General features: G+C 58.9%; 1 protein-coding gene across 1 annotated transcript in view; it reads right to left on the bottom strand.

The window, feature by feature from the left end:
- ADGRA2 (adhesion G protein-coupled receptor A2) overlaps window positions 1-24,883 on the bottom strand; it is a 34,267-nt gene extending 9,384 nt beyond the window's left edge. Inside the window, exons 1-8 of the mRNA XM_030833165.3 lie at window positions 24,576-24,883; window positions 12,340-12,411; window positions 2,533-2,604; window positions 2,201-2,272; window positions 1,996-2,067; window positions 1,523-1,686; window positions 912-1,125; window positions 136-300 (exon numbers count right to left, since the gene is read on the bottom strand). Of these exons, the coding sequence (XP_030689025.2) occupies window positions 136-300; window positions 912-1,125; window positions 1,523-1,686; window positions 1,996-2,067; window positions 2,201-2,272; window positions 2,533-2,604; window positions 12,340-12,411; window positions 24,576-24,838 (1,094 nt within the window). The 5' untranslated portion in view covers window positions 24,839-24,883. The remainder of the gene's footprint in view (window positions 1-135; window positions 301-911; window positions 1,126-1,522; window positions 1,687-1,995; window positions 2,068-2,200; window positions 2,273-2,532; window positions 2,605-12,339; window positions 12,412-24,575) is intronic.
- Between the last annotated feature and the right edge of the window lie 534 nt (window positions 24,884-25,417).

Below are 25,417 nucleotides of genomic sequence, written 5' to 3'. Positions count from 1 at the left end.
CTGTAAATGTGCCAGCGGGACCTGGAGCTGAATGACAAAAGGCAGCGTATTCTCCAGCTTGGAGTGGGTGGGGGACCGGTCACCGGTGGTCCCAGGGGCAGGAGCGGGGTGTGGGCCGGGGCCTGGGTCTCGAACCTGAAGTCCCCGCGGTTGTTGGCGACTCGCTCTGCGGGGCAGTAGGAGGCCGAGGTCTCCAGCACCACGATCTCCACCTTCTTGCTGGCGTTTCCCTGGACCGTAGACACGGAGCACTCCCATTCGCCTGAGGCCCACACGCCGATGTGAGACAGGGTCAGCTCACTGTGGGCGGGCGGGCGGGCGAGGGCTGGCTGGAGGCGCTCCCGGCGGCCAGCCACCCTCCCCAAGCGCCCGGGGGCCACCCTGGGGCACGCAGGGCATCAGCTCCAGGCTCATTTCTTTAACTGAGCCAGGGAACCACGTACACACTTCTTTAACTCTGATTGGCCTTCCGTTAGTGCCTGTCTTTTTTTTGGCTGTGCCGTGCGGCTTGCAGGATCTTAGTTCCTCGACCAGCATGAACCCCGGCCCTGGTAGTGAAAGCGCTGAGTCCTAACCCCCGGACCGCCAGGGAATTCCCCAATTTCCCCATCTTTTATCACAGAGATAATATTACCTCTCTTGCAAATCTACTGGAGAGATCAAGTCCAATAATACAGGTGAGAGCCGCTATATCATTGTGAAAGCACTGAAGAAATGTCAGATATAATCGTTTTCTTCTATCAGGTGTTCAATCTGTCCCTCATCCAGACCATTTCTGACTTAGTCCTGGATGTGCATCAGCACACCCGCACGTATCCCCAGATCAGGCCATCTCCTTCGCGGGGTGCATGAGGGTACTGTGGCCACCCCCGCCCGCGCCATGGGCCCAGAAGGGGCCGCAGGGCCTGTACCTGGTGATGAAGGTGCAGTCGTGGATGAGGCTGTCGCCCAGGAGGATGCCCGCCTGCTCGTCGCCCTCCACAGGGGCCCGGTTGTGGTACCAGCGGACGTGGGTGTCATTGCCCAGGTAGCTGGCCGAGCACTGGAAGGGCAGCCGGTCGCCCTGGAAGACCACTTGGCGGAGGGATGGGATGAGGTGATGTGTGTGCAGCTCCAGGGCCCCCTCTGTGGGAGGGGACACTGGCAGTGAGGCTGAGTGACGGGTGAGGGTCCAGTGGGGGCAGAGCCAGGCCCCTCTGTCTGGTCTGGAGCCCGCCCCAACTCGGAAGGAGAAGGGGGGCTGGAGAGTCTCCGGAGATAAGAGCGCAGGAGAGGAGCAGGCAGGTTTCGAACAAATAAAGATGCTTCTTTCCACTGCACACTTGTCACCCCAAGAGGTGGGACCAGACGGAAAACATAAACAAAGCAGCGGCCCCAAAGGAAGTTTACAAAAGCAGATGGAGGACCAGCCCCCAGTGGGATCTGAGGGAGAGGACGCCCTGGAGGCCAAGCCCAGCGCACAGGGAGCCTTGAGCCAGCAGGGGCCCCTCAGGAGGGAGCCTGAGGGTGCGGGTTTGCTCACCGCAGCGCAGCTGGGCCTCCTGGAGGCCGCCCAGGGTCTGGGCGTGCAGGGCGCTGGGGTAGGCACAGAGCGTGCGCTCCGACAGCTGCACGGAGCGATTCCGGGCCCAGGACAGCAGCCAGCGCAGGCGGCAGTCACACGTCAGGAACTCGGTGCCCAAGTCCCTGCAGGGGGGTGGAGGGGCCACAGGGTAGAGCAGAGGGAGCGTGGGCTCCCCGGGGTGGGGATGGAGCCCCAGGGAGAGACTGAGGCTGGAGAGGGCCGGGAGAGCAAAATTGTGCACGTGTGCCCGGCCATGGCCGCCACCATGGCCGCCACGGCAAGCACGGGGAGGCGCGTATGGTGGAGCTTCAGCCATCGTCTGCCGCACCTCCTCAGAAGGCTGGCCACGTGGGCACGGTGCTTATGCGTCTCCCTCCTGGGAAGTGGAAGGAAGCAGGGCCTGACTGCTGGGGCTGGGGAAGGATACTCACACAACCTTAAGGGCTGGCAGCTCATCAAAGACCCCCGGTGGCAGACTGGAGAAGATGTTTCCAGATATGTTTCTGCAGGGAACAGGGAGAGGGGATCTTAGGCTCCCCCTGGGCCACAGGAGGTGGGTGGTGAGTGATGAGAATGCGGGGACCCGTGAGGCTTTGGGGAGCCTTCCCGCTGCCCCCCTCCCCGCCCCTCACTCACAGCCGGAGAAGCCTGGGGAGGCCTTGGAAGGTCTCAGAGGTGAGACAGCCAATCCGGTTGTTGGAGAGATCTCTGGAGAGACACACACGACCTCAGCAAGTCGGCCACGTGGTAGCGCACGGATCCGCTTGTGAGGGACACACGCGTGTGGGCGGGGCTTGTGGGCGGGAGCGGAGAAAGACACGGTGCTGGGGCATGAGATGTCTGCCCCCAGCCTGTTGCGTGCGGGGAGGAGAGGCAGTGAGGGAGGGTGAGTGGGAGGGTGGCGGCACCCATGGGACCGCCTCCAGGGACGAGGGGGCTGGGGCGTGGGGTCAGGACAGGCCACTCACAGGCGCTTCAGCTCCCCCAGACCCAGGAAGGCGCCCGCCTGCACTGTGCTGATGACGTTGTTCCTCAGGTCCCTGTGGGAAGCAAGCGGGGGCCTCACACCTCGCCCGCTCCGGGGCCACGCGGCTGCCCGGGGCGGGCGGCCTCACCGCCGCCAGTGCCGGGCTCTCGGTTTCCCTCTAAGTCCCTGCTCGCCTCAGCGCGCTGGGAGGCCGGATGAAGGACCTGGCCGCTCAGACGGGTCCCCCTCCGCCTCCCTGGGTCAGGGAGGATGGAGACACCGAGAGATCCGGGGGGAAGGCCTCGGATGAGGAGGCCGGCGCGGCGGAGACGGGAGAGGAGCTGGCCCTGAACCGGGAGTCAGGAGGCCTCGGTTCCCGGTTCCCACGAGCTGCCCTGAGTTTCTCAGTCTCTCAGGGCTGCTGTAGAATCGTTTGAAAATGGGTGTAACGGCCCTTTCTTTGTCAACTGCTACACAAAGGTAAGGTCATCTTGAGCCTGGCCGCGGGGAGGTACTTTAGAGCCATCGGGCGGATGCTCCACCTGGCAGGTGAGGAAAGGTCCCGGGCTGGCTGGTGACCCTGTGGATGCTGCCCCGGGGGGTTGTCCATCACCTGGCCCCGCCCCTCAGCCCTCAGATGAGGAAGCTGAGGCCGAGGGGGTCACCTGCCGCCCTCCCCCCAGGCTTCCTCGAGCCCCTAGTGCAGAGACAGGGTGGCAGGGCAAGGGCCACCTCGGGTCACAGACTGGACAGAAGATGGCAGTTGGCCCCCAGGCACCACAGGGCCAAGGGTCACCCACCAGGAGGGACGAACTGCAGGGAAGTTTTCAGAGTAGCTTCCGTCCCCGGCTCTGGTGGCTCAAACTCCATCACACGGTCAGAGTGCCACCCTCCCTCCACTTTGTCACATCCTCCCGGGGCAGCAAGGGCGGGCCGAAGGGACAGTCCCGGCCCACTGGGGACCGGCCGGTGCCCACATGGCCCCAGCCCCCCACCAGACCCGGCAGCCCTCTGGGACCACAGAGGCCCAAGGCGATGGCTGGCCCCCTGGCCTGCCCCAGCACCCTGTCCTCTCGGGCACAGCCATGGGGAGAGGCGCCAGGCTGACCCAACCCTTGCCCACCTACCCAAGGCCTACCTGGGTCTGTCCCGAGCCAAACCAGAACAGGCTTGCGGCCCACAGAGACCTTACCAGGAGGCCTCACTGCCCACCTGGGGGCGGGGAGGGCTGCAGCCTCCTGGCTAGCTCCCTACGTTCCAACATCCTCTCGGGCCCACCCAAGCACCCAGGAGATCATGAGGCGGAGGGCAAGGGTGGGGGGTTCCTGGAATAATCAACTTAGGTTGGCCTGTGGGGTCAGCCTGCTCTCCAAGGCCCTGCCACCACCCCACCCCCCGCCCCCCCCCCCCCCCCCCGGCCCAGACCCGCCTTCTTGGCTCTGCAGGCCAGAGTCTCAGGGGCAGCTCCGGATTATGGGCAGCAGGGGGTTAACTGAGCCAGCTCCCTTCTGGGGGGAGAGGAAATGGGTGTCCAGGATGGGGAGGTGCCGTCCCAGCAGGGGGCCTGTTTTCACACAGACAGTCCCCGCTGGGGACAGAAACACCCAGAGAGAGACAGAGACAGAGAGAAATGCAACAAATCCCCTGCCCAGCCCTGCCCCTGGCTGGGGCTCCTCACACCTCAGCACCCTCTCATACCAAGGACTTGGGCTGCATAACCCTGCGCCCCGCTGAGAAAGAAGAGGAAGCCCCCGGAAGGGCCGCTTCGTGCAGGCAGGGAATGTGCGAGAAGGCAGCCCCTAGAAGGCTCCTGCAGAGAGGAGGCTGGAGATGGCTGGGAGAGCGCCCGCCCGCCCAGGGTTGCCCCCCCACCCCACAGCCCGGTCCTCCGATGCTGCGGCAGCCCGTGCCCCCGGCCCCTCTTGGGTTCTGGCCATTCTCAGGGCTCCGCCTCCCACCCGTGTGGGGGACGAGCAGAGGGAAACACATTCCTCATTGTGTCACTTCCCTTCATGGGCTGCCAAGGGGCCCAGGCTGCAGCCCCCCGCCCCTTCCCTCTCCGCTCACTATGTTTATTCTCATTTCCTCCCTGGCCCCCCTCGAGAACCCCCCGCCCAGCTGCCCCACTGATGCTCTACAGATGGGAGCACGGCAGCCCGCTCGGGCCCAGCCCCTTCCTGCCCTGGGTTTCCTGCAGCCCGGGCCAGCCAGGGCCTTCTGAAAGGGGAGCTTCCAGCAAGTGTCGGCGGTCCTGACCTCTTGTCTCACGCCCGCAGAGAGGCTTCCGGGGTGACCAAGGCAGCCCTCAGAAGGAATGCCCTCAGAGACGGCCTGCTGGCCTGGAACCAACCAGTCTTGGGTCCTCTCCGGAGGGGCACAGGCCAGGGGCGGCTCCTGGCTGAGCTGCTAGCCCGATGGGGGCTGGCCCCTGGGCAGCTGAGGCCTCCTGGTCCCTAAGGTGGGGGACGCAGCTCTGGGGCTGTACCCTCCCTAGTGGTAGGAGGAAATGCTACCGTAGAACTTGGATATTTTTGTGGACCCGCGAGGCCCCTATAGGTTGGTGGTTCTGCACATTTCTTGCTTAGCACGTCCTTTTGAATATCTGATGAGGGCTATGGAGTCCTGCCCTAGAAGAATGCACTACCCCCAATATTGTGCATCTGATTCCAGGGGCTCGTGGAACCTAGGTTACAACCTCCTGCTCTGGACTTGCTCATTGGATTCCTTCATTCCTTAGGTGAGGTCGCAAGGACGCAGAGATGCTTGTATGATGTGGCATCTCCTGCCCTCTGTCTGCTTCCACAGACCTCTGGTCTTGGAACCTGGAGAGAATGCAGCTTATGGGTGGAGCCTCCCTCCCTACACCCCCTTGCCTAATCCAGACCAGGCTCCTGGATCAAGATAGACCCCTCTCCCTGTACCTATGTCCACATGGAGGGGAAGGACACCCTATGGCAGAAGTTGGGGGGGGGATACCTGGGAGCAAATCTTGCCCTATGTCCTTCTTGGGCAAAAAGCAGCTCAGGAAGCTGAATGTGTAAGACTGAGTGTATAAGCACAAGCAATAAAAGAGCAGATTGAAGACTTCCCTGGCGGCGCAGTGGTTAAGAATCTGCCTGCCAATGCAGGGGACGCGGGTTCGATCCCTGGTCCAGGAAGATCCCACATGCTGCAGAGCAACTAAGCCCACAAACCACAACTACTGAGCCCGCATGCCGCAACTACTGAAGCCCGCGTGCCTAGAGCCCGTGCTCCGCAACAGGAGAAGCCACCGCAATGAGAAGCCTGCACACCGCAACGAAGAGTAGCCCCCGCTCGCCGCAACTAGAAAAAGCCCGGGTGCAACAACGAAGACCCAACGGAGCCAAAAAAAAAGAGCAGATTGATACGTTACACTTGAAAATGTTAAAGTTTTGCTCTTGAAAGGATGCCACCAAGAAAGTTGAAAGACAGCCCCTGGGATGAGAGAAAATATTTGCAAATCATATACCTGATAAGGGACTTCTATCCAGAATACATAAAGAACTCTTACAACTCAATAATAAAAAGACAAATAGCCCAGCTGAAAAAAAAATGGGCAAGGGATTTGAATAGACGTTTTCTTCAAAGAGGATATACAAATGACCAATTAATGCATGAAGAGGTGCTCAACACCATTAGGGAAATGCAAATCAAACCCACAATGAGAGACCACTTCACGTCCACTAAGATGGCTATGATTTAAAAAACAGAGATTGCAATCCTTATATATTATAGATGGGAGTGTAAAATAGTGCAGCCACTTTGGAAAACAGCTTGGCAGTTAAAGTTACCATATGACCCAGCAATTCCACTCCTTGGTACAAATCCAAGAGAAGGGAACATACATGAACACAAGAACACATATAGGAATATTCATAGCAGCATTATTCATAAGCCCCAAAGTGGAACACCCCAAATGTCCATCAGCTAATGAACGAGTGAACAAAATATGGTACCTTCATACAATGGAACATTATTTGGCCATAAAAAAGAATGACTTGCCGATACATGCTCTAATATGGGTGAGCTCTGAAAACACTATGCTTGCTGAAAGAATCCAGTTACAAAAGATTACATACTGTGTGCTTCCTATTTATATGAAATGTCCAGAATAGGCAAGTCTATAGAGACAAAAAGTAGATGAGTGGTTGGCTTAGGGCTGGGAAATGGGCCGGGGGGGGGCGGGGGGGGGAGGAACGGGGAGTGATTGCTAATGATTCAAGATTTCTTCGGGGGATGATGAAAATGTTCTAAAATTAGATTATGATGATGATTGCACAACTGTAAATACACTCAAAACCATTGGATCCTACGTTTTAAACGGGTGAACTTAACGGTATGTAAATTATGTCTCATTAAAGCTGTTAAGAGTGAGTGTTTGTATGACAGCGTGTATGTGAGCGTGTGTGTGTGTGTGTGTACCCACGCTTGGACAGGGTGGGGCGGCACGAAGTTGGCTCCCTCTGGCCCCCAAAGACCTCCCTGCTTGTGGGTTTGAAAACCGAATTATAGGTTTGGAGGCCGCACAGCAGCTCCCCTGGGCCCTCTAGGACTTTCAGGGTTCCTTAGAAAGTGGGGGGGGCTGGCTGAGGAGTGGGCAGAACCCCCCGCCGCAGGTCCAGGGGTTGCCTGGGGGGAAGGGAAACGGAGAGACTGTGGCGACCAGGAGGAAACCCCAGGCGGTCCTAGGCTCCCTCGCAGCGCCACGCCCCGGGCCCCTCTTGTCTCTGATCTCATCCAGGAGGTATTTATGGAGCACATACCCGGTGCCAGGCATTGGGCCTACAACAGCGAGCCGGAGGGCTGTCCCCGGACCCACCGGCCTCCCTTCCCGCGCCCTCTGCCTCGGCGCGGCATTCCTCTCCAGCGCCTAGGGGCGGGGGAGGGGGGGGCAGAACCCGGCCGCCTTACCCTCGGCCCCGCCCCCAGATTAATGAAAACCACCTGGCGGGTGAGCCGCACGCACCGCCCCCGCCCCCAGGCCCCCGCATCGTTCCCGTGAGCATCTGCGTCTAATGAGTGCCGCAGCACTGCGGCATACCAGCCCCCGGGGCTCATTAATCTCATTAGGCAACGACAAATCATCCTGGGGCTGCCCAGGCTCCCGCCCCGGGCCCTCTCCTCCAGGCGTGCACAGGCCTCTGGAGGCGTGTGTCCACACAGATCCACACGCAGGCCTGCACGCCCAGTCCCGGGCTCCCTTGACCCCTCCTGGGGGCTGTCTGCCCTGTGGCCGGCTCGATCCACGGTCTGGGGGCTTCTCACTGTGACTGGGTCACCCTGGAGTCCAGGAACGTCTTCAGGTGGCCAGCCCTCTGCTGAACGCGTGGGAAGGATCCGGGCAGAGACGCAAGGGACCCGAGGAATGATCCATCCGCGAGTCCTTTCCGCCCGTAGACTTTATCTACACGACCGCCTGCCCAGGGCTGGGGGCTCTGGACGAATCTAAGCGGTCTGGGGCGGCCTGTGTGACATCTTGCCACTTGCAACTCTTCCGAGGAGAAGGGGACGGCCATTTACTGAGAGGCCGAGGTGTCCCCTGCTCTCTTCCTGGGTGAACTCATCTACCTCCGTGGCCACCTGTCAGGGAGCCGTGCCTTGCCCCTTGGTCCAGGTGAGAGCCTGAACAGGCACCCAGAAGGCATATGGAGGTGGAATTCAATCCCAGTCTCTTTTCACTCCAGGGTGAAGTCCTGTGCCCTTTCATCGCCTGCCCCTTCACTCCCAAAGCCTTTCCTCTGGCTAGTCTGCTGAGGGAGGCGGGACACAAAGGAGGGCTCAGAGGCAGGGCCTCACACACCTCTGGGCCCTTCTGCACACTCCTGGGCTGGCCTTGAACTCTGCTGGACTGTTTGAGATTCCCCAGTTCAGCCTGCCTGCCTGATAAAGGTGTGTCTCCCCCATCCCACCTCACCCCCCAGTTCTCTGGAGCGCGGGTCCTCCCGTGGGATCGTCTCAGGCACGTTCCCTCTCAGGGCCCTCTCTGTGTCCCCTTCCTGGCCTCGGGGCCCTGCACTGCACAACAGGGGAGCCCCCCACTTACACCCCACCTGTTTGCAGAGGCCAGAGGGGCACTCAGCAGGGCGGGCAATGCCGGCACTTTCTGGAGCAGCCCACATCTACTCAGTTATCAGACAGGCCGCTAACTCCCATGGCACTTGCTGCATGGACTGTGGGATGTGAAGCTGCCACAGGCTCAGCCGCCCCAGCCTGGACGGCTGAGTCCAAGAGGACAGAGAGATCAGTGTTTCCTGGCACCAACTGCACGCCAAGCCACGGCGTCTCGTTTGCAATGAATAGGCCCACAGTGCAGGGGTCATCTGGTCCACTGGTTCCCAACCCCAATGAGCATGAGAATTGCCCGCATACCTTGTAAACAATTCCCAGGCCCCTGCTGACCTGATGAATTAGCATCTTCAGGACGGGGGCCAGGACCTCTCCCTACCTCTGGGGTAGTGGGTAGTGACTGTGATGATTAGTTTTATGTGTCAGAGTATAGCCCTCGGTGACTTAATCAATCACTAATCTAGGTGCTGCTGCGGAGGTATCTTGTAGATGTGGTTACCGTCTACAGTCAGTTGACTTTAAATAAAGGAGACAACCTCTGCTAACATGGGTGGGCCTCACCCAATCAGTTGAAGGCCCGGAGAGCAAAACCCGAGGTTTCCCAGAGAAGTTCTGCCTTAAGACTGCAGCATCAGTTCCTGCCTGACTCTCCAGCCTGCTGGCTGGTCCTACAGATTTTGAATTTGCCAGTCCCCACAATCACATGAGCCATTTCCTTAAAATAAATTTCGCTGTAAAGAAATAATTTCTTGGAACTCCCTGGTGGTCCAGTGGTTAGGATTCAGCACTTTCACTGCCATGGCCCGGGTTTGATCCCTGGTCGGGGAACTAAGATCCCGCAAGCCGCGTGATGAGGCCAAAAATAATAATAATAATAATAAAGAAAGAATTTCTTTGTATATTTATATAAGGACACAGCCACGTACATCTCCTATTGGTTCTGTCTCTTTGGAGAAGCTTGACTGATACACTGGTGACCAGCCAGGCTGGAGACCCTGGGCTCCTCCAGCCCCTGCACTGCCTCTCCATCCCAGGGAAGCGAGGCCAGGATGCTGAACCCAGCACCCCTCTGCCCAGAAGCCTCCCCTCCTCTGAAAGTGCGGCCGTGTCACTGGGCTTTTTGATCTTTTCCTTCTGCAGCTCTGTGGGTATTACACACACCCAAGGATCATAGAGTTTTAAATCCAGAGTGCACTTTACAAACTGCCCTGTCCCTCCACTTTTTTTTTGGTCTTAGTTCCCCGGCCAGGGGTCGAACCCGTGCCCCCTGCAAGGGAAGCGTGGAGTCCTAACCATGGGACCGCCAGGGACTCGCCCCCCCCACTTTTAACAGATGAGGAAACTGAGGTCCCAAAGTGAGGCAGCCCTCTGACCCCACCTCCCACCACTCCCCAGTCACGCTGCCCTTCTTCTGCACCTCAAGCTCACCAGGCAGGCTGGACCCCAGGGCCTCCCCCACTGCTACTGCCTGTGCCTCTAGACAACTACCTGCCCGCCAGGTCCCTCCCTCCATCACCTCCAGCGAGGCCTTAACCTCATTACATAAAATAGCGGCCCCCATTCCAGTGCTTTCTGCCCCCCTTCCCCTGCTGCTTTGTTTTCCTCTGCAGTGTTTATGGGCTCCTGACCTACTATACATTTCTTTGCTACGTTCTGGGTCCCATCAGGGCGGGCACCTGGCCTACCGCGTTCACTCTGGATGCCCAGCACGCAGCCTGGCACACGGAGGGGGCTCAAGAAACATCTCGAGAGTGAACGACTAGAGGATTCCTAACGGGGCAGGGGCTCCAGCTCAGGACCTAGAATTCTCACTCCAGTGCCCTTTCTCCTCCCTCAGCATAGGTCGTTGTTCCCGTCTCCTCTCCCACTTTGCTCTGCTTGCCTCCCGTGGTTTGAGTGCACCTGCAGGGTGCTGATCTGGCTCCCGGTGCCGTGGGGAGGGGTCCAGTTGGGTAGGCTTGCGTGGGGGGAAGGAGAAGCCCATCGTCTCATCTTCACCAGACAATCTACCCTCATGAGATTGAAGGACCACCCAGCAGACCCAGCGAGGGGGCAGACCCAGCAGATTTTTGGCAGATGAGGCGAGAGGGTAAAGATGGGAAGATGTCCCAGAGGCCTCAGGAGGCTCTGGGCAGCTCTCGCTTGTGCTAAGGAGAACAGAGACGGACGCTGGGCAGTGACTGGCCCTGGTTTGGCCGGGTCAAAGGACTGTGGGCAGCTGCGGTTAGTTTTTCTCCAAAAGATCCCAGGAGGGAGCGTCTGCTTTCTGGCAATGCAGCCCTCTAAGACCAAGCCTGGGCTGAGACAGCTCCTGAGTGCTTAGCCGCTCGAGGAGGAGAATGTTGGTAACTAACGAGTCTTCTGAACAGCAGCTCGGGGGCAGCCCTTCCTCCCTTCGGAGCAGAGTCAGCGGGACCTGGTCACGGCTGACTGTGCGCACCGTGGCTGACATCGCAGGAGCCCTCCCACCCCCAACATGCCCTGATCCCACAGAACGTGCTCCACCTTTCCACGCCAAACGTGGCTGTGTCCCTTTCCACCCGCCCCCAACCCAGCCAGGCCACCAAGCTTTCCCCACAGGCGGCTTGGGGGAGAGCCTTGCCCTTCCCTCGTGAAGTGGGTGTAATAGAGACAACCTCGTAAGTTGTTGTCCTGGTTAAAGATCTACACTCCATCATGTCGGTACTGCATCTCTATTACCCTTGAACTTTCTAGCCTTCGCTGATCCCTCCTTTGGCCTTTACAGAAACCCCGACCTACTTCATTCCTATATATATGGCAAGGTCTCTGGTCTCACTGGACGGTGATCCCTTTGGCTGTTTGAGAGCAGGCGTCTGCCTTATTCGTTCGTATCCCCCATCGCTCTGATCCAAGCCTTTCAGGCAAAACGGTACTAGAGGGGGCAGGACCCTGTTGGAGGCCTTGGGAATGCCCAGCAGGTGGGAGCAGAGCTAGGAGACAGGGGCTTGGACGTGAGGGAGATGGCAAGGATCCGGCTCCAGGAGGGACGGGAGGCCCAGGAGTCCCGTGGAGGAGACAGGACCCAAAGCTGTTGTACAGGCTGTAGATCGAGAGTTGCCAACTGAAGCGGGAATCGAGAGAGGGGTTGACTCAACCCCCTCCTTTGGCACGGACTTGCCCGTGACCGAGGCAGGTCCCCAATTCTGGGAAGGAGCTTCTCTCGGGCTAGCAGGGCCCTTGCCGTCCGTCCACAGGGCAGCCGAGGGTGCTGTTGCTGATGCAGCTGTAATCCAGGGCAGTGGGGATGGAGGGAGGGGGACAAGTGGATGTGACCCACTGTCCCCACTCTCAGCCCAGGGCTCTGGCCCCTTGGAGCTTTGTTTGTCGACTGTGTTTAGGGAAGGAGGAAAGAGGCCTCAGTCACACTAAACGCTCCCTCGGCCCTTTATGCTGGGCCCCCAGCTGGGACGGGGAGGCAGCTTCTGGACAGTTAAGGGGCTCAGCCCTCATAGCTAATTGCTCATTAAAGAGTGTTAATGAGCTTCCCACAGCCCCATCCCTGCCTGGACCAGCGCCGTGTCCCCACTTCTCTGTGCTGTGGCTGGTGAGGGAACTGGTCTCTCTCTCCCGGACCAGTCCCTCCGCCCTCCACTTCGTGGTCGAGTCCAACCGTGGGCCCTGCTGGGCCAGCAGGTCCCGGGCCCCTCAGCAGCCGGGATTCCTCACCCTCCCTGCCCCGACCTCTTGCCCGAGCACTTACAGTTTCTCCAGCAGCGGCAGTCCCAGGAAGGAGCCGTTCCGGAGCCCCGTGATCTTGTTGTTACTCAAGAGCCTGGAGGACAGGGGAGAACACAGAGGGGAGAGTGTTGCCTTCTGTGTAAGCGGCGCCCCCTGAAGCCGGGCGAGGAGCAGCCCCACCCTGGGCTCCGGGAGACCACGGGGAGGGGCCAGCGAATGGTTCGGGCAGACTGGTCAGCCCACTGAATGCCAGGTCAGATGTGTCACCTGCTCTGGGTCTCCCCACAGCCTGGATCTGACTTAGGCTCTGTACGCAGGTGAGCTGAGCAGGTGTGAAGTTGTGATGACCCGTTTTAACCTTGGGACCACAGGGCCGAGCCCACGGCACCCCCTTTCTGCCCGCCACAGCTCTGTCTCGCTCAAGCCATTGGCCCAGTTATCTGAGGACAGTGCTGGGGAGAAAGGTCTGGCAGGTAGAAGAGGAAGTCAGGCAGGTGCGAGGACCTGCCCTTCCTCGGGGTCTCCATCACTCCGGGAGCTGAGGACCACCAGAAGGGGAGCCCTCCCTCCCCTCAAGGGCCCCCAGCTCAGAGGGACGGAGTGCCCACGCGTCCCCAAGCCTGTCTATAGCCTTGACCGGAAACTGATGGATTCCTCGGCCCCGGGGGAGCCCAGGCCTCAGCCTCTGCCTCTGCCCACTCGGAGTCTTGTTTATTTACTCGTTTGTATTTGTGGAAGCAGAAAGGGGCCCCAAGCTCCTGACCCAACCCACTCTGCCCACCCACTCAGCCTTTCTCTGTCAGGCTCCCTGCTGGGAGGAGAGAGTTCCAGGCCAGCCAGAGGGCTCATCCCTTGAGTTAATTGCTTATTAAAAAGCTTTAATGAGCCTCTCAGCTCCAGCTCTCGCCTGCCCTGCGCTGAGGCAAAGGTTTTCCCATCTTTGCTCTGAATGGTGGAGAACGGACCTGGGAAGGCCAGAGGTGCTCCCCTCCAGTGAGCAGCCTCTGGGCTGGATAGTAAGGGAGAGGGCAGGGGGCGGGGACGGGGCCCGGGAGAGGCTGTCAGAGCTCTGCCGCAAAGCTTAATGGCAGTGGGTGGGTACACAAGCCAGACTGGCAGTGAGAGGACCTCAGACGTCCATGCTACACCACGTTCAAGGGCACATGGAAAACAGACCATGGCCGGGGCGGAGGCAAGGGTGGAAGGGGGCTTTGTGGGTCAATGGGAAGACGTGGACACCTCATCTCCTTCCTCCCTTCTCCCCTCTCCAGAGAGGCCCCTCCTCCCCTTCGGGTCCCCCCCTCACTATCCTTCCAATGGTGACATTTCCCAGCAAGGTCTCAAGGGTGACTGTGTGGAGGGTTTCAAGGGAGTGCTGGGTTTCCAAAGTGCTACACACACACACACGCACACACACGCGCACACACGTGCACACACGCGCACGCACACGCACACACACACACACATTGTCTTGATATTTCAAAAAGCACATCACAGTAGTCATCATATGAATAATTGGAACTTTCTCAAACCTCTTTATTCTCATTTTATGGGTTAGGATAGTTTTATTTCACGTTACCTGTGGTGGCCAATTATAAATAATCTTGTCAGTTCTTAGGGCCTTGAATGGCCTCATTCAGGCCCTGGTGGGGCTGCGGTGGCCCCCTGGGTGGGGACAGGCTCTTGATGGTGTGAGTTTTAAATCGAAGCCCATCCCACCTCATCTGTTGCTCATTCCCTCATACACCCTCAGAGCCTGAGGTTCAGAGGTTGCATTAAATGTTGGAGAAGGCGAGAGGACCCCTCAGTATCCTTAGTAATGTCGGGAGGGGTCCTGAAACGTCAGGAAGAGGGGTGAGAAAGGGCATCTGTTTTAGCCTCCCCAAACCCCAAGGGTCTCTCCCAGGGACTGCCCCTCCCTGGATCTTGGGGAGGGGGAAGGATGGGGACGCTGATGGGGGGGCACAGGGGAGAGGTAGGGGGTATGGAAGGTTAGAGGAACAGGGGGAGCCAGGTTATCACAGCCCCGTGCACGAAGGGGGAAGCCTGAGAACATTCCCAAACTTGAGTGGAGTATGGACCTGTTAAAGGGAGGGGAAAAGTATCTTATTTCCTGCAAATATGTCTGAGGATCCCAGTTTGAGAAACACTGATTTTAGAATTGAAAATCTTACACTATGAAAATACCTTCTAGTAAAAAATTATCTCAAAATTATAGGCAAAGGGGCTTCCCTGGTGGCACAGTGCTTAAGAATCCGCCTGCCAATACAGGAGACATGGGTTTGAGCCCTGGTCTGGGAAGATCCCACATGCCGCGGAGCAACTAAGCCCGTGCGCCACAACTACTGAGCCTGCACTCCAGAGCCCGCGAGCCACAACTACTGAGCCCGTGCGCCACATCTACTGAAGCCCGCGCGCCTAGAGCCCGTGCTCTGCAACAAGAGAAGCCACTGCAATGAGAAGCCCATGCACTGCAACGAAGAGTAGCTCCCGTTCACCACAACTAGAGAAAGTCCGTGCGCAGCAACGAAGACCCAACGCAGCCAAAAATAAATAAATAAAATAAATAGAAATAAAAAAAAAATTATGGGCAAAAAATGTTTTGCTCAGAGATCATTGAATTGAAAACAGAAAATTAAACAAATTCTCCAACTCCCAAATCCCCGATATTAAAACCCGGGATCCTAATTGGAGAACCCTATCCAGACAAGTCTAGTGGTAGTGTTGGTGGTATAGGTACCCCACGTTCTCCAGACTCTTTGTCCTTTAACCCTGGAACACCTTTCACATACCCCAAATTTAACCCAGAACTGGCCAACAGAAGTACAATGCCAGCTGCATACGTAATTTAGAACGTTCTAGCAGCCACATTGTTTAAAAGTTAAAAATTAAATTAATCTTAATAATATACTTTATTTACCCCAATGCACCCAAAATGTTATCATTTCAACACATAATAAATATATTATTATATATTATAAATATACATATATTATACATTATATAAATAACAAAAATTAGTAATGAGATATTTTCCCTTTTTTGGTACTAAGTCTCGGAATCTGGTGTGGATTCTCCTCTTCCAGCACAACTTACTTAATTCAGACCAGCCACATCGCAAGTACTCAGGGCCACATGGGGCTGGTTGCTTTAAGTCTTATCCCTGATTTAGTCTCCTTGTAGCCAGCACCTTCCCAGGAAGAAGTCTGGGCTGCCGGGGGGATACTCAGGTGGCCCGGAGTGGGGGGTGTGTGTGTGTGGGGGGGGGCCTGGGAACAGAGCAAAGGATGGGGACCAGCCCCCAAGGCAGGTGAGGACAAGCCTCTGGTCCAGAGCAGCTCATCTCCTGGCTGGCACCCCAAGGCCCGCCTTCTCTAAGGCAGCCTCTGTTGGGCTGGGGAGGAGAGGGTACAGCAGGGTGACGCTGGGGTCAGCTGCTGCCCATGCTGCAGGCTTGGCCAGCCCAGTGTAAACTCCATCCTGGAGAGTCTTGAAATGAGATTTTTTTCTCACTGCGAGAACACATTCCTGATCGCCCACCCTCTAAGCCACTCACTAAAGCGGGGGCACCAGGCAAACAGTGCTGCTTCCTTCTCCTCCCATGGGCCCCTTCTTGCCACGTCTCCAGTTCCTGGACAGACTTCAGCAGGTATCAGTATGGTTTAGTCCCCAGATACCCAGAAATGGATCTTTTGGTCTTAACAATCTAGATCGGGCTGAGGGAATTTTACTTCAGACCTAGATTAGGGGGAGAATGGCCTCAATTATGCTGGTAGGTTCAGTCCTCTGGAGGTGAAGGCAGGGATTTGGGAGAGTGTTTGGGGCAGGTAGGAAGCTGGCAGTTACGGGGCCGCTAATGGGGTAGATGAAACACACACACACACACACACACACACGCACACACACACACACAAACACACACACACTCATCCAACAGGAAGAAAAATGTTCCCGCCATGCTAGGCTCTCATGGGAGGAAAACAGGCAGGGCAGCCCCATGCTTCTGTCCAGAGTCGCAGACACAATGCCAGTCTCTGCCCCCTCCTAATCGCCTCCCAAGACCGCCCAGAGAGCCTCAGCCCCACCGGCCTCCCCCCAGCACCAGCACAGGGCGTCTGCCAGGTGGGTTTGCTTCCCAGCCATGCCTCCCATCCCTCAGACCCCAGGCCCGCCCAACCCAGCATCCTCGGCTTCTCCCTCCCTCCCGCGTCTACCACCCAACATCACATTTTCACAGGAAGGGGGGCCAGTCCCTGGGGGCCCCTGTTCTCTACCCCAGAATCTGAAATCTGGCCAAGGAGAGGGGGCACACTGAGTCCATTCCAGAACTCTCTCCCGGCTCGGGTCCTATTTTAGGGAAGAGCAGCAAACAGTTACCACTAATGAGGCTGGAGGCCACGGGAGCGAGTGGCTGGCGTCTGCAGAGGCCCTGTGGCCTCTGGGCAGCCACAGACGCTCGCCAGATCCCAGTCCGACATCAAAGCTGACCCTATAGGGGTCACGTGGGCACCGCCCCATTGGGCACGGGGCCAGCACCTGCCCGAACAAAAGGGTTCTCACATGTGCGGGGAGAGTCATACATGTCAGCCCCTCACCGACCCCCCAGCCCACCCCAACACAGAGAGGCAAGGACCACAGGCCTGGACACTATGGCCCCGTGCTCTCCAGGAATTCTGAGCCTGGAATTTAGGCCACTGCCAGGGCCCTCTGGGCTGGGAGGGACCCGTCTCCAGCACCTGCTGCTGGCACCTTGGCAGTGTCTTCGGGAGACCATCAGTGAGGGGAGGAGGGGGGTCTGCTTGCTAACACCAAAAGGGCCTCAGGCCCATTACCAGCTGCACCGTCAAGGTGAAACTGTACTCCCAGCCCCGCCTGCAGGCACAGTACCCGGGGCCTTGGAGCATTTCCAGGGCCCACAAGGGCCTCTGAAACCTAAAAAAAAAAAAAAAAAAATCACCACTGAAATATAAATGCTACAAACATAAATTAATGAAGACTTAGCTATAGAACTACCAAATGTCATGTTATGCCAGTTAGCAATAACTGTTCTGCTTCATAAAGCTCGTGGATGCAGTTTGGCCTGACTGATAGGACAGTGGGACCTCCAAACAGGAGACTTCCTCTGGTGCACAGGCCCTGCTTTGACACACACCTCAGGCTAAAGGTTGCCCTTCATGTGTACCTCTGGGCCACAGGCCCTGCTTTGACACACACCTCAGGTAAAGGTTGCCCTTCATGTGTACCGAGCCTGACTGCAGGGGACACAGATGCTGGAGAGGACACACAGCACCTCCACACCTCCTGCCATCCCTCCCTTGGCTGGAAGCCTGTCTGTCAGCCTCCCTCTGGTTAGGAGGGCACCCATGTGGGACATCTTTTCCCCAGACTTTAGAGAGCCATATCCTGAGACAGCCTCTGACCTCAGCCTTGAAGACGGGCTGTCCAGGCAGGGCCTGAGGTCAAGGTCAAGAGGGAAAACTATTTTGCAAGGGCTCCTACACATGGGCCTTCCTTCGGTCCTTTTCTCTACCCTCTCTGCAAGGTCACAGCGTCCTGATGGTCACTAGGCAGAAACCAAGAAATTGGGGCGGGGATGGGTAGGAGTAACCTACTGGTGTTCACGGTGGGTGGTCGGTGGGCTTGGTGGGGATTTGAGGGCCCCCAGCACTGGAACTGATTCTGCTTTTTTCGTTCACCCTGGGCATCCATTCATTTGGTCTTCAATCCTACGTGAACACCTGTGTGCTCGGCCTTATGGAACACATCAGTACTACAAACACAAATGAGACCTGGTGTTTACCATCTCCCACTCGTGGAAGGTGAAGGGAGATGTGTCACACTGGGTGGACTGTTTGCGTGCGTGTGTCCCCGGGGCTTGAGGAAGCTGGGAAATTACTTGCAATCCACCTTAAGCACTTCGTGCACTCACAGCCTAAAATCTCACCACTGGGGAGCCAAGCTTTCAGGTGAAGAAAGTAGGTTTCTTTAAACATACACATAAACCTGAAAGGATCTGTCTGTCATCAGTCATTTACACCTAAGTATAAATTAGTCCTTTAATCCTTCCAGCCCAGACGTTTTCCTTGGGAGCCTGGAGGCTCCTGTCCTGCTTGGTGAGCCTGTATCCAGTCTCCATGGTGAGACTGCAAGGCCCCTGAGGTCCAAGGCCAGCTCTCTCACCTCACAACAGGCACTGGCGGAATGGGTGGGTGGCTGTCTGAAGGGGCAGAGCTCCAGGGAAGGTGGGGTTGGTCCAGGACCCACGCTTTTCCCAAGTCGGGAGGCATTTTTTCCTGCCTCCACTTCCCACCAAATCCTCTGTGAAGTGATTTTGTACTTAGTGGTCCCCTAAGTACACACGTATCGTCGCGGGTGGCGCCCCTTTCCCCGGCTCACTATCCACGTGGGGGAAGCGGATTGGTTATGTCCCTGCCCTGTCCCCAGGGAGGACGGCTCTGATTGGTCAGTGTGGGACCGGGCTGACCCGGAGCAGGAGCCCTCGGGTCTGGCTAGGAGCTGTGTGACCTTGAGCAAGTCAGCCCCTCTCTGGGGGTTTTCTTCTCGGTAAAAGAAGGGTCTGGACCGAAGATTCCCACTCCGTACGTTTGATGGCTTTTCCCATCCTGGATGCCGAGTCTCCTGAAGTCTAGAGTTTCTGCTCCAACACACAGTTCCCAGCAGGCAAAGCGCCCTGGGGGAGGGGGGGCCGGGAGAGGACACAGGGAGGAGGGAGCTTCGACCTCCCCTTTGCTTTCCAGCTGGGAGACGTCTGGCCCCTCAAGCTCAGGCTGGAACTCCCTCCTGGGCCGCTCTCTGAGGCCGGTTCCCTGCTACTCCGTGACAGATTGGTCCCCTGCCCCTCACCTGGTCCCATCCATTTTACACACCCTTTGCTCCCCCAGCCCGGCTCCCCAAGCCCACCTCTCCCCACTCCCAGGGCTGGGAAAGCTGGGTCTTGGGAGGCTGCCGCGTTAGCTACACTCCACAGTGTCTCAGCTCTCCCACCCCCATCACCCAGTTCTAAAAGCAAAGGAATGTTCTGGAGTTTGGGAAGGATGGGGGGCCCCCCGGAGGAGGGAGGAAGGGGAGGAGGCAGCTTTGTCCTGTCAGTGTCTGAGCTCTAAATAGAACGGAGCGGCTGGGCTGGGGGAATGAAAATAAACAGCCCCTCTGAACAGCCCCTTCCTAGCAGTTAACCGGATTTTCCTTCTGGTTCCTCAGCCCAGGGCCATTTCCCTCCTCTCCCCTCCCCTCTTCTCTGTCTGGTCCCACGGGGGTGAAGGCTCTACCTCAGGGTGATGGGGGAGTGAGGGGTCCTGGTCCAAGCTGCGTGGCACGGGGGAACTCACCTCCCCTCTCTGGGCTTTGGCAAGGAAAGCTCACTGAATGGAAGGGCAGAGAGCAACTCAGAGGTGGCTGGAACTCTTTCTCCTTCAGGAAAGAGTTCTTATCCCAATGACTCCCATGTGACATAAACTTAGGAACCCTCGCTCCCTTTAAAAACATGACCCCAAATTTAAGGGTCAATTTACGGTGAGGTTCAAATTACACCGGTTTGCCCGTGCCTTTGGAGGAAATTCGCAGACTCACCAGGACTAGGGATTGCATCCCTCCCAACCCTAACCCAGAGGGGTGATCACAGTAGGCGGCAGGAAGGGACTTCCTTAGGGGTCAGGAGTGGCTGGGTTCTTGCATGGGTTCTGAAAAATTCAGGCCAAATAACCCATTCTGGGTCCTGGTCCCACTGGGGGCCTGAATTATAGGTCCAGGCTCTCTGGTGCAAGAAGGACTCAACCAGTGAAGCACGAAGGGCTCTGCTCTCCGCCCGGTGCTCTCCTGAGCTGGGACCCTGGGCCCCGACGTCCTGCACAAGGGGCAGCCCTCAGGGCAGGGTCCCTAACACCTCCAGGAAGGGGCTGATGAATCCTGGAACCTGGGCTGGTGGCCTCCAACTCCTCCAGTAGGTAGTCGGGGAGATTCCTTCTGAGTCCCTCCCTTCAGACCAGCGGGGGCCGGGAGCCCACATGGGGGCGCTGCAGCTGAGACCCCCCCCCTCCGCCCCTCCCCCGGCACCATGGGGAGGGTAAGGGAGAGTGTGTTGGAGTCTCCAGCCTCTTCCCTCCTTTCCTTCTTTCTCCTCGCTCCCTCCCCCTCCCCCTCCGCTCAGGCACAAAAGCTCTCTGTACACTGCCACTTCCTCTGGCTGCTGTCTCTGAGCCCAGACCTTATGAGAACCATATGGGGGAAAGAGGGTGGAAGGGAAGGGGGTGGGGAGGCCGCGCGGCCCGCCCCTCCAGCCACCATCTCCCTCCGCTAGCGCTCTGTGCAGGCGGTTGGCACACTTTGCCCCAAACTCCCCCTAAGTGGACCCCGGGGGCTGGGATGTGGGGCACTGAGAGGTGGGCCCAGTCCAGAGCTGGAGGTCCAGAGGGACGTCTGTGCTCAAGAACTGCTGGGCCAAGCACGGGGGATGGGGCTGGGAAGGGGCCTCCCCTCCCCTCCCCTCCCCCTCCCCCAGGGCTCCCAAAGACCACCACACTCCGAGCAAAGGGCCCCGGCCGCCGCTAGGCACATCTGTGTGGAAACTGCCCCTTCTCCCCTATGGGGGCCGCCTACGTGGTGGGCAGCTCCCCCAGATGGGAGGCTGAGGGGATGAGGGTTTGCGGGCCCTGGGAGAATCTGGACCGAGGGACCGTCCCATGCCCGCCCCTCTCTCCACCCAGCCTTGGAATGTTCCCAGGTCAAAAGGGCCTGGGTCCTGCTGGGAAGGAACCGGGTTTTTTTAAAGCAGGCTTTGTGGCCATTGGGTCCCAAGTCCAGCTAGGTGAACAGTGAGTCTCTCACCTGAGAGGAAAACTAAACGAATCCAACCAGCTAATCCTGACGCTGGCGTCAGCTAAGCTGTGTGACTCTTGGCAAGACGTGGCCCTCTCCCCAGCTGGCCTCAGTTTGCTCAGCTGTCAGACGCTGATTTAGGGGCATCTCTAAGGCCCCTTTCGGCCCAGGGGCCCAGGAATTTATGACACTGCCTGGTATCCTCCGAGGGCCTGCTCAGATGTCCTGGGAGGTCCTCATAGGAGGTTTCCTTCTAGAGTCATCCATTATCAGTCCTTTCCTGGAATTCCTTAGTATCCCCCTCACTTGAACTCCCAGAGCCCAGAACCAGAGGGCAGGCCCGTCAGCTGCTGCCAGGGTGGGCAGGGGGGTGGGGCCATTGACAGTGGTCTGCGTCTCCCTCCTCCAGCCGGGTTCTCCCTGTGCTAAGCCACCTCCACCCCGCTGCCCATGAGACCCTGTCCCTCAGGGAAGGCCCATAAAGGCTCCTGCTCTGGACAGGACGTGCCCACAGCTGCCCTGTGCACTAGGCCTTGAGAATGGGGGCTGGGGTGGGGCAGGCGGATCAGGAAGGAAGCCAAGAGTTCAGCTTTCCTGGAAAACTGCGAATGAAAATCCATTAGAGGAAAGAAAGAAAGAAAAAAAAAAAGCCAAGCGTGGGGAGAGGGGGCCTGCAGTCTACAAAACCAGAGGGCAGAAGCCGAGATAACCGAGTGGAGGTGGAAGGGTTTTCCGTGAGGTGCACAGGGCTGTCCACAGGATTGCCCTCAACGGCTTGGAGGCTTTCTGAGCAGAGACGGAAGCTCTCTGCAGACAGGCACCTTATCTAGCACTTTCCCTGCCTGAACAGTCAGCCAGGCTTCCCAAAGCAGAGGCCTGACTCTCCCCCTACTCCCCCAGGACCCATGTGGGCCGGGTGGTGTGTGGAGGGGACTGGGAGATGGTGGTCCATTCTGGAGGAAAACAGGGGAGGCGGAGGGAGGGGAAAGCAATAACGCAAAGACTATTGGCTCAAGTCCTGTTGTTTGCACCAGGTGATGGGCAGAAAGGGGAAAGGGGACATTTGGAAAAAGAATAAATAAATAAACGAGGAAGGAGGAGGAGTTTGGGAGAGTGTGAAGGTTTTTGTGCTCATAGCCTCTTTGCTGCTGGGCTGGAGCGGCAGAAGCCCCTTCCCAGCCCATCTTTTCCTTCCTCCCTCGAGATGCTTGCTGGGTAGGGGTGGGTTTGCTGGGGGAACTGAGCCCCCAGAAGAGGATCCCTGCCAAACTTCTGCTGAAGAAGAACTTGCGCTCTTCTTCCTTCAGAAGCCAGCTTGGGGGAGGGGTTGTAGTCAGGATGGGGATTAGGTGGAGCCTGTGGGGGGTGCCTAAGGCATATGTCTGTGGCTGCTTTTAGTCACACCCCCGGCTGATGGGCCGGCGGGCTCTTGGGGGTTGCTCCGGCCTGACCTGCCCTGTCTGTTGTTCCTGCGGAGATGTCCAGCCAGGCTGCGGGGCGGTGGGGGGGGGGGTTCTTTTGGAAGGTATCTTAAGCCAGGTAGGTCAGTGGCCTGGGACAAAAGAAGGGCCCTTCCTCTGGGGATGGTTTGGGATGGGAAGGTGAGCTAGCAGTCCTGCTGGCTGCCACCCTGTCCTGATATATTCTCGCCAAGAGTTGGCCCCGCTCTCTCCCTGGAGTGGCGTCGATGGGAATTAGCCGTGGCTGGAAAGCATTAGTTACCAAATCATTCTAAAATGTACTGCAAAACCACCTTTTAATGTTTTCCCTTCTTTCTGCCGTCAGTATGTTAGGATTCCCTAACCCCAGCACGGGAGTGTGAGCTCTGCTGCAGGATCCAGGGCACACACGCTCCTCTCAGAACTGAATGACTGTGGCCCAGCGGGGACTCACACAGACACCAGCCCAGCCATCCCACACAGCAGGCATTTTTCTCCTCCAGAACTGAGTGGGCTGGGGAATGCCCAGGCCTGTCTGGACACTTCAACCCCAGTGGACACTCAGAGGGACCTGAAGCAGCTGCCACAGCTGCCTTCCCAGGCCATGGCTGTATCCCTGAGCTGCTGGGACGTGGGAGAGAGCAGAGACAACGCTTCCACCCCCCTAATGCACACATGCACACACCCACCCCAGCTGGGGAAAATGCAGGCCAGGCGGACAACGTCAGAGGCTGACCAGTCGTGTCCTGTCAGGAAGCGGGCAGCCTCTGAACTCACCCAACCAGAGGCGTTACTGTATTGTTCTGGACACAATCGGATAGACTGTGAGCCAGCTCCAACTCTGGGCAAGGGGCCGTGGGGAAACGTTCGCCGCTGGGGTCAGGAGGACAGGGAAGGGGAAGCGGCTTGGAGGCTGGATCCAGGACAGGAAAGGAAGGGGCTGCCGCCAGGGCCCGACCCTCCAGTCCACGGCGTGCGTGGAGCTCCAAGCACGTGGTCTGCGCAGGAAATCTCTGCGGTGGGGAGGGGTCGCTAATTCTCCTGCAGTTGCGGGGACTTCGGACCCCCATCGAGGAGGCTTGGGGTCGGGATGCGGGCGCAACGGGCCGCGCTGGTTGCCAGCGAAGTGAGGACTTAATAAGGCCCGGGCTCGAGGAGGGAAAGGGTATGACGGAAGGAGGCTGCGAGGCAGCCTCCTTCCCCTCAGCCAGGTTTCTTTCTCCGCACTCTTTTCGCGAAGAAGTCAATCGAGAAACAGCCAAAGTTCGTCTTTATATCCGAGGAGGGGAGGAAGAGGGAGGGATGCAGGATCCAGAGCAGAGCTCAATTCACAGATGCGCACGGCGGGAGAGGGGTCCTAGTGGGAATCGGGACGCCGGGGTCTCATTCACACCAGAAGTGCCTGCACCCCAAGGACAGACTTTTTCGAGCCCACCCTCCCGCCAGCGCTAGAGAGACGGGCTGCAAGCGGGGCTGGCAGGCTCCCGGCCCCGATGGGGCGCCCCCACCTGGAGGAGCCAGGCCGGCGGGATGAAGCCGGGAGACTCCTCCAGTGCGGCCAGGGACGCGTCCGCGGTGGTAACGACCATAGCCATCTACTGGGCCGCGGGCGTCGGTCTTCCCTGAGCCTTCCCCCCATCCCACCCCCCGCAGGTCCGCAACACCAGCCCTGGCTAGAAACCCAAGGGGCGCGGGCGTCCCGCCAGCGCGCATTCCCTGTCACCTGTGCAGGTGAGTGGGCGCCCGCGGTGCCTCACTTTGGGGCGCCCCCGCCCCCCAATGCTCCTTCCTCCCTCCACACCCCTGGAGCCCTAATCTTTCCCTTACTTCTCTTCAAGCCTCCCTTTTCGGCTTCTGGAATCGGGCCTGTCCTAGAGTCTGAAGTGGCACATCGACTCTGTCCCCCATTTCCCACCCCTCCCGTCTGGTCTCCTTTCGTCCCCTCGTCGGGGCTCGAGCCGGGCCGGCCAAGTAGGATACTTACAGGGTAACGGTGCTGTTAGGCAGAAGGCCGGGCTCCGGAGGCTCCGGGAGGTCCCCGCCGCCGCACACCACCCTCCTGCGCGCCGGGCTGGGGGCGCCGCCGCTTAGCCCCTTGGGCCGCTCCCCTGAGCACTTGCAGCTGCGGATAGGGACCGGGCAGCCGGGCGCGCCGCGGATCTCGGGCGCCAAAAGCAGCAGCCACTGCAGCAGCGGCAGCAGCAGGCGCGCGGGCGCCCACCGCATCCTGCGTCCCGCGGCGCCCATCAGCCCATCGCCCCGCGGGGACCGACAGCGCTGGGGCCCGTCTGCGCGCCGGCCGGAGGGATCCGGGCGTGCGAGAGGCGTGCTCAGCGGGGGCCCGGGGCGCTCGAGGGCGGAGCGGGGGGCCCTGGGCGGAGGCAAGCCCCGGGGTCCCCGCCGCCGCGCCCCGGGGGCATGTCCGGCGAGCGCCCCGGCGGGGAGGACGCGGGCGCGGCTGTCAGCGCAGCGCGGGCGGGCCCCGGCGGCGCGGCCCGACTGTCTGCGTGGTGCTCCCGGGCCGGTTGAGGCCGGGCCGCTCCTCGTCGTCTGCTCGCTCTGCGCGGGGCTGTGACCTAGCGGATCGAGCCGGGCTCCTGCCGCCGCCGCCGCTCCGTGCCATGGATGGAGGCAACTCGGCTCGGCGCCGCTCCCGCCGCCGCCAGCCCCCGCCCGCCCTCCCGAGAGGGCGCCCTCCCCTCTCCAGCTCGTCCGTCCGCGAGGCCCTAGCGCCTCCCGATGCTCAGCCAGGCCGCTGCCCTCCTCGGAGTAAGAGCGGGCCAGCCGGCTGGAGGCCCCGCGTGTCCCCTGCACCCGCCCTGAGCC

Source organism: Globicephala melas, chromosome 21 (assembly GCF_963455315.2).
Source record: "Globicephala melas chromosome 21, mGloMel1.2, whole genome shotgun sequence".
NCBI classification, from domain to species: Eukaryota; Metazoa; Chordata; class Mammalia; order Artiodactyla; family Delphinidae; genus Globicephala; species Globicephala melas.
This window is presented reverse-complemented; position numbering and strand designations above follow the sequence as displayed.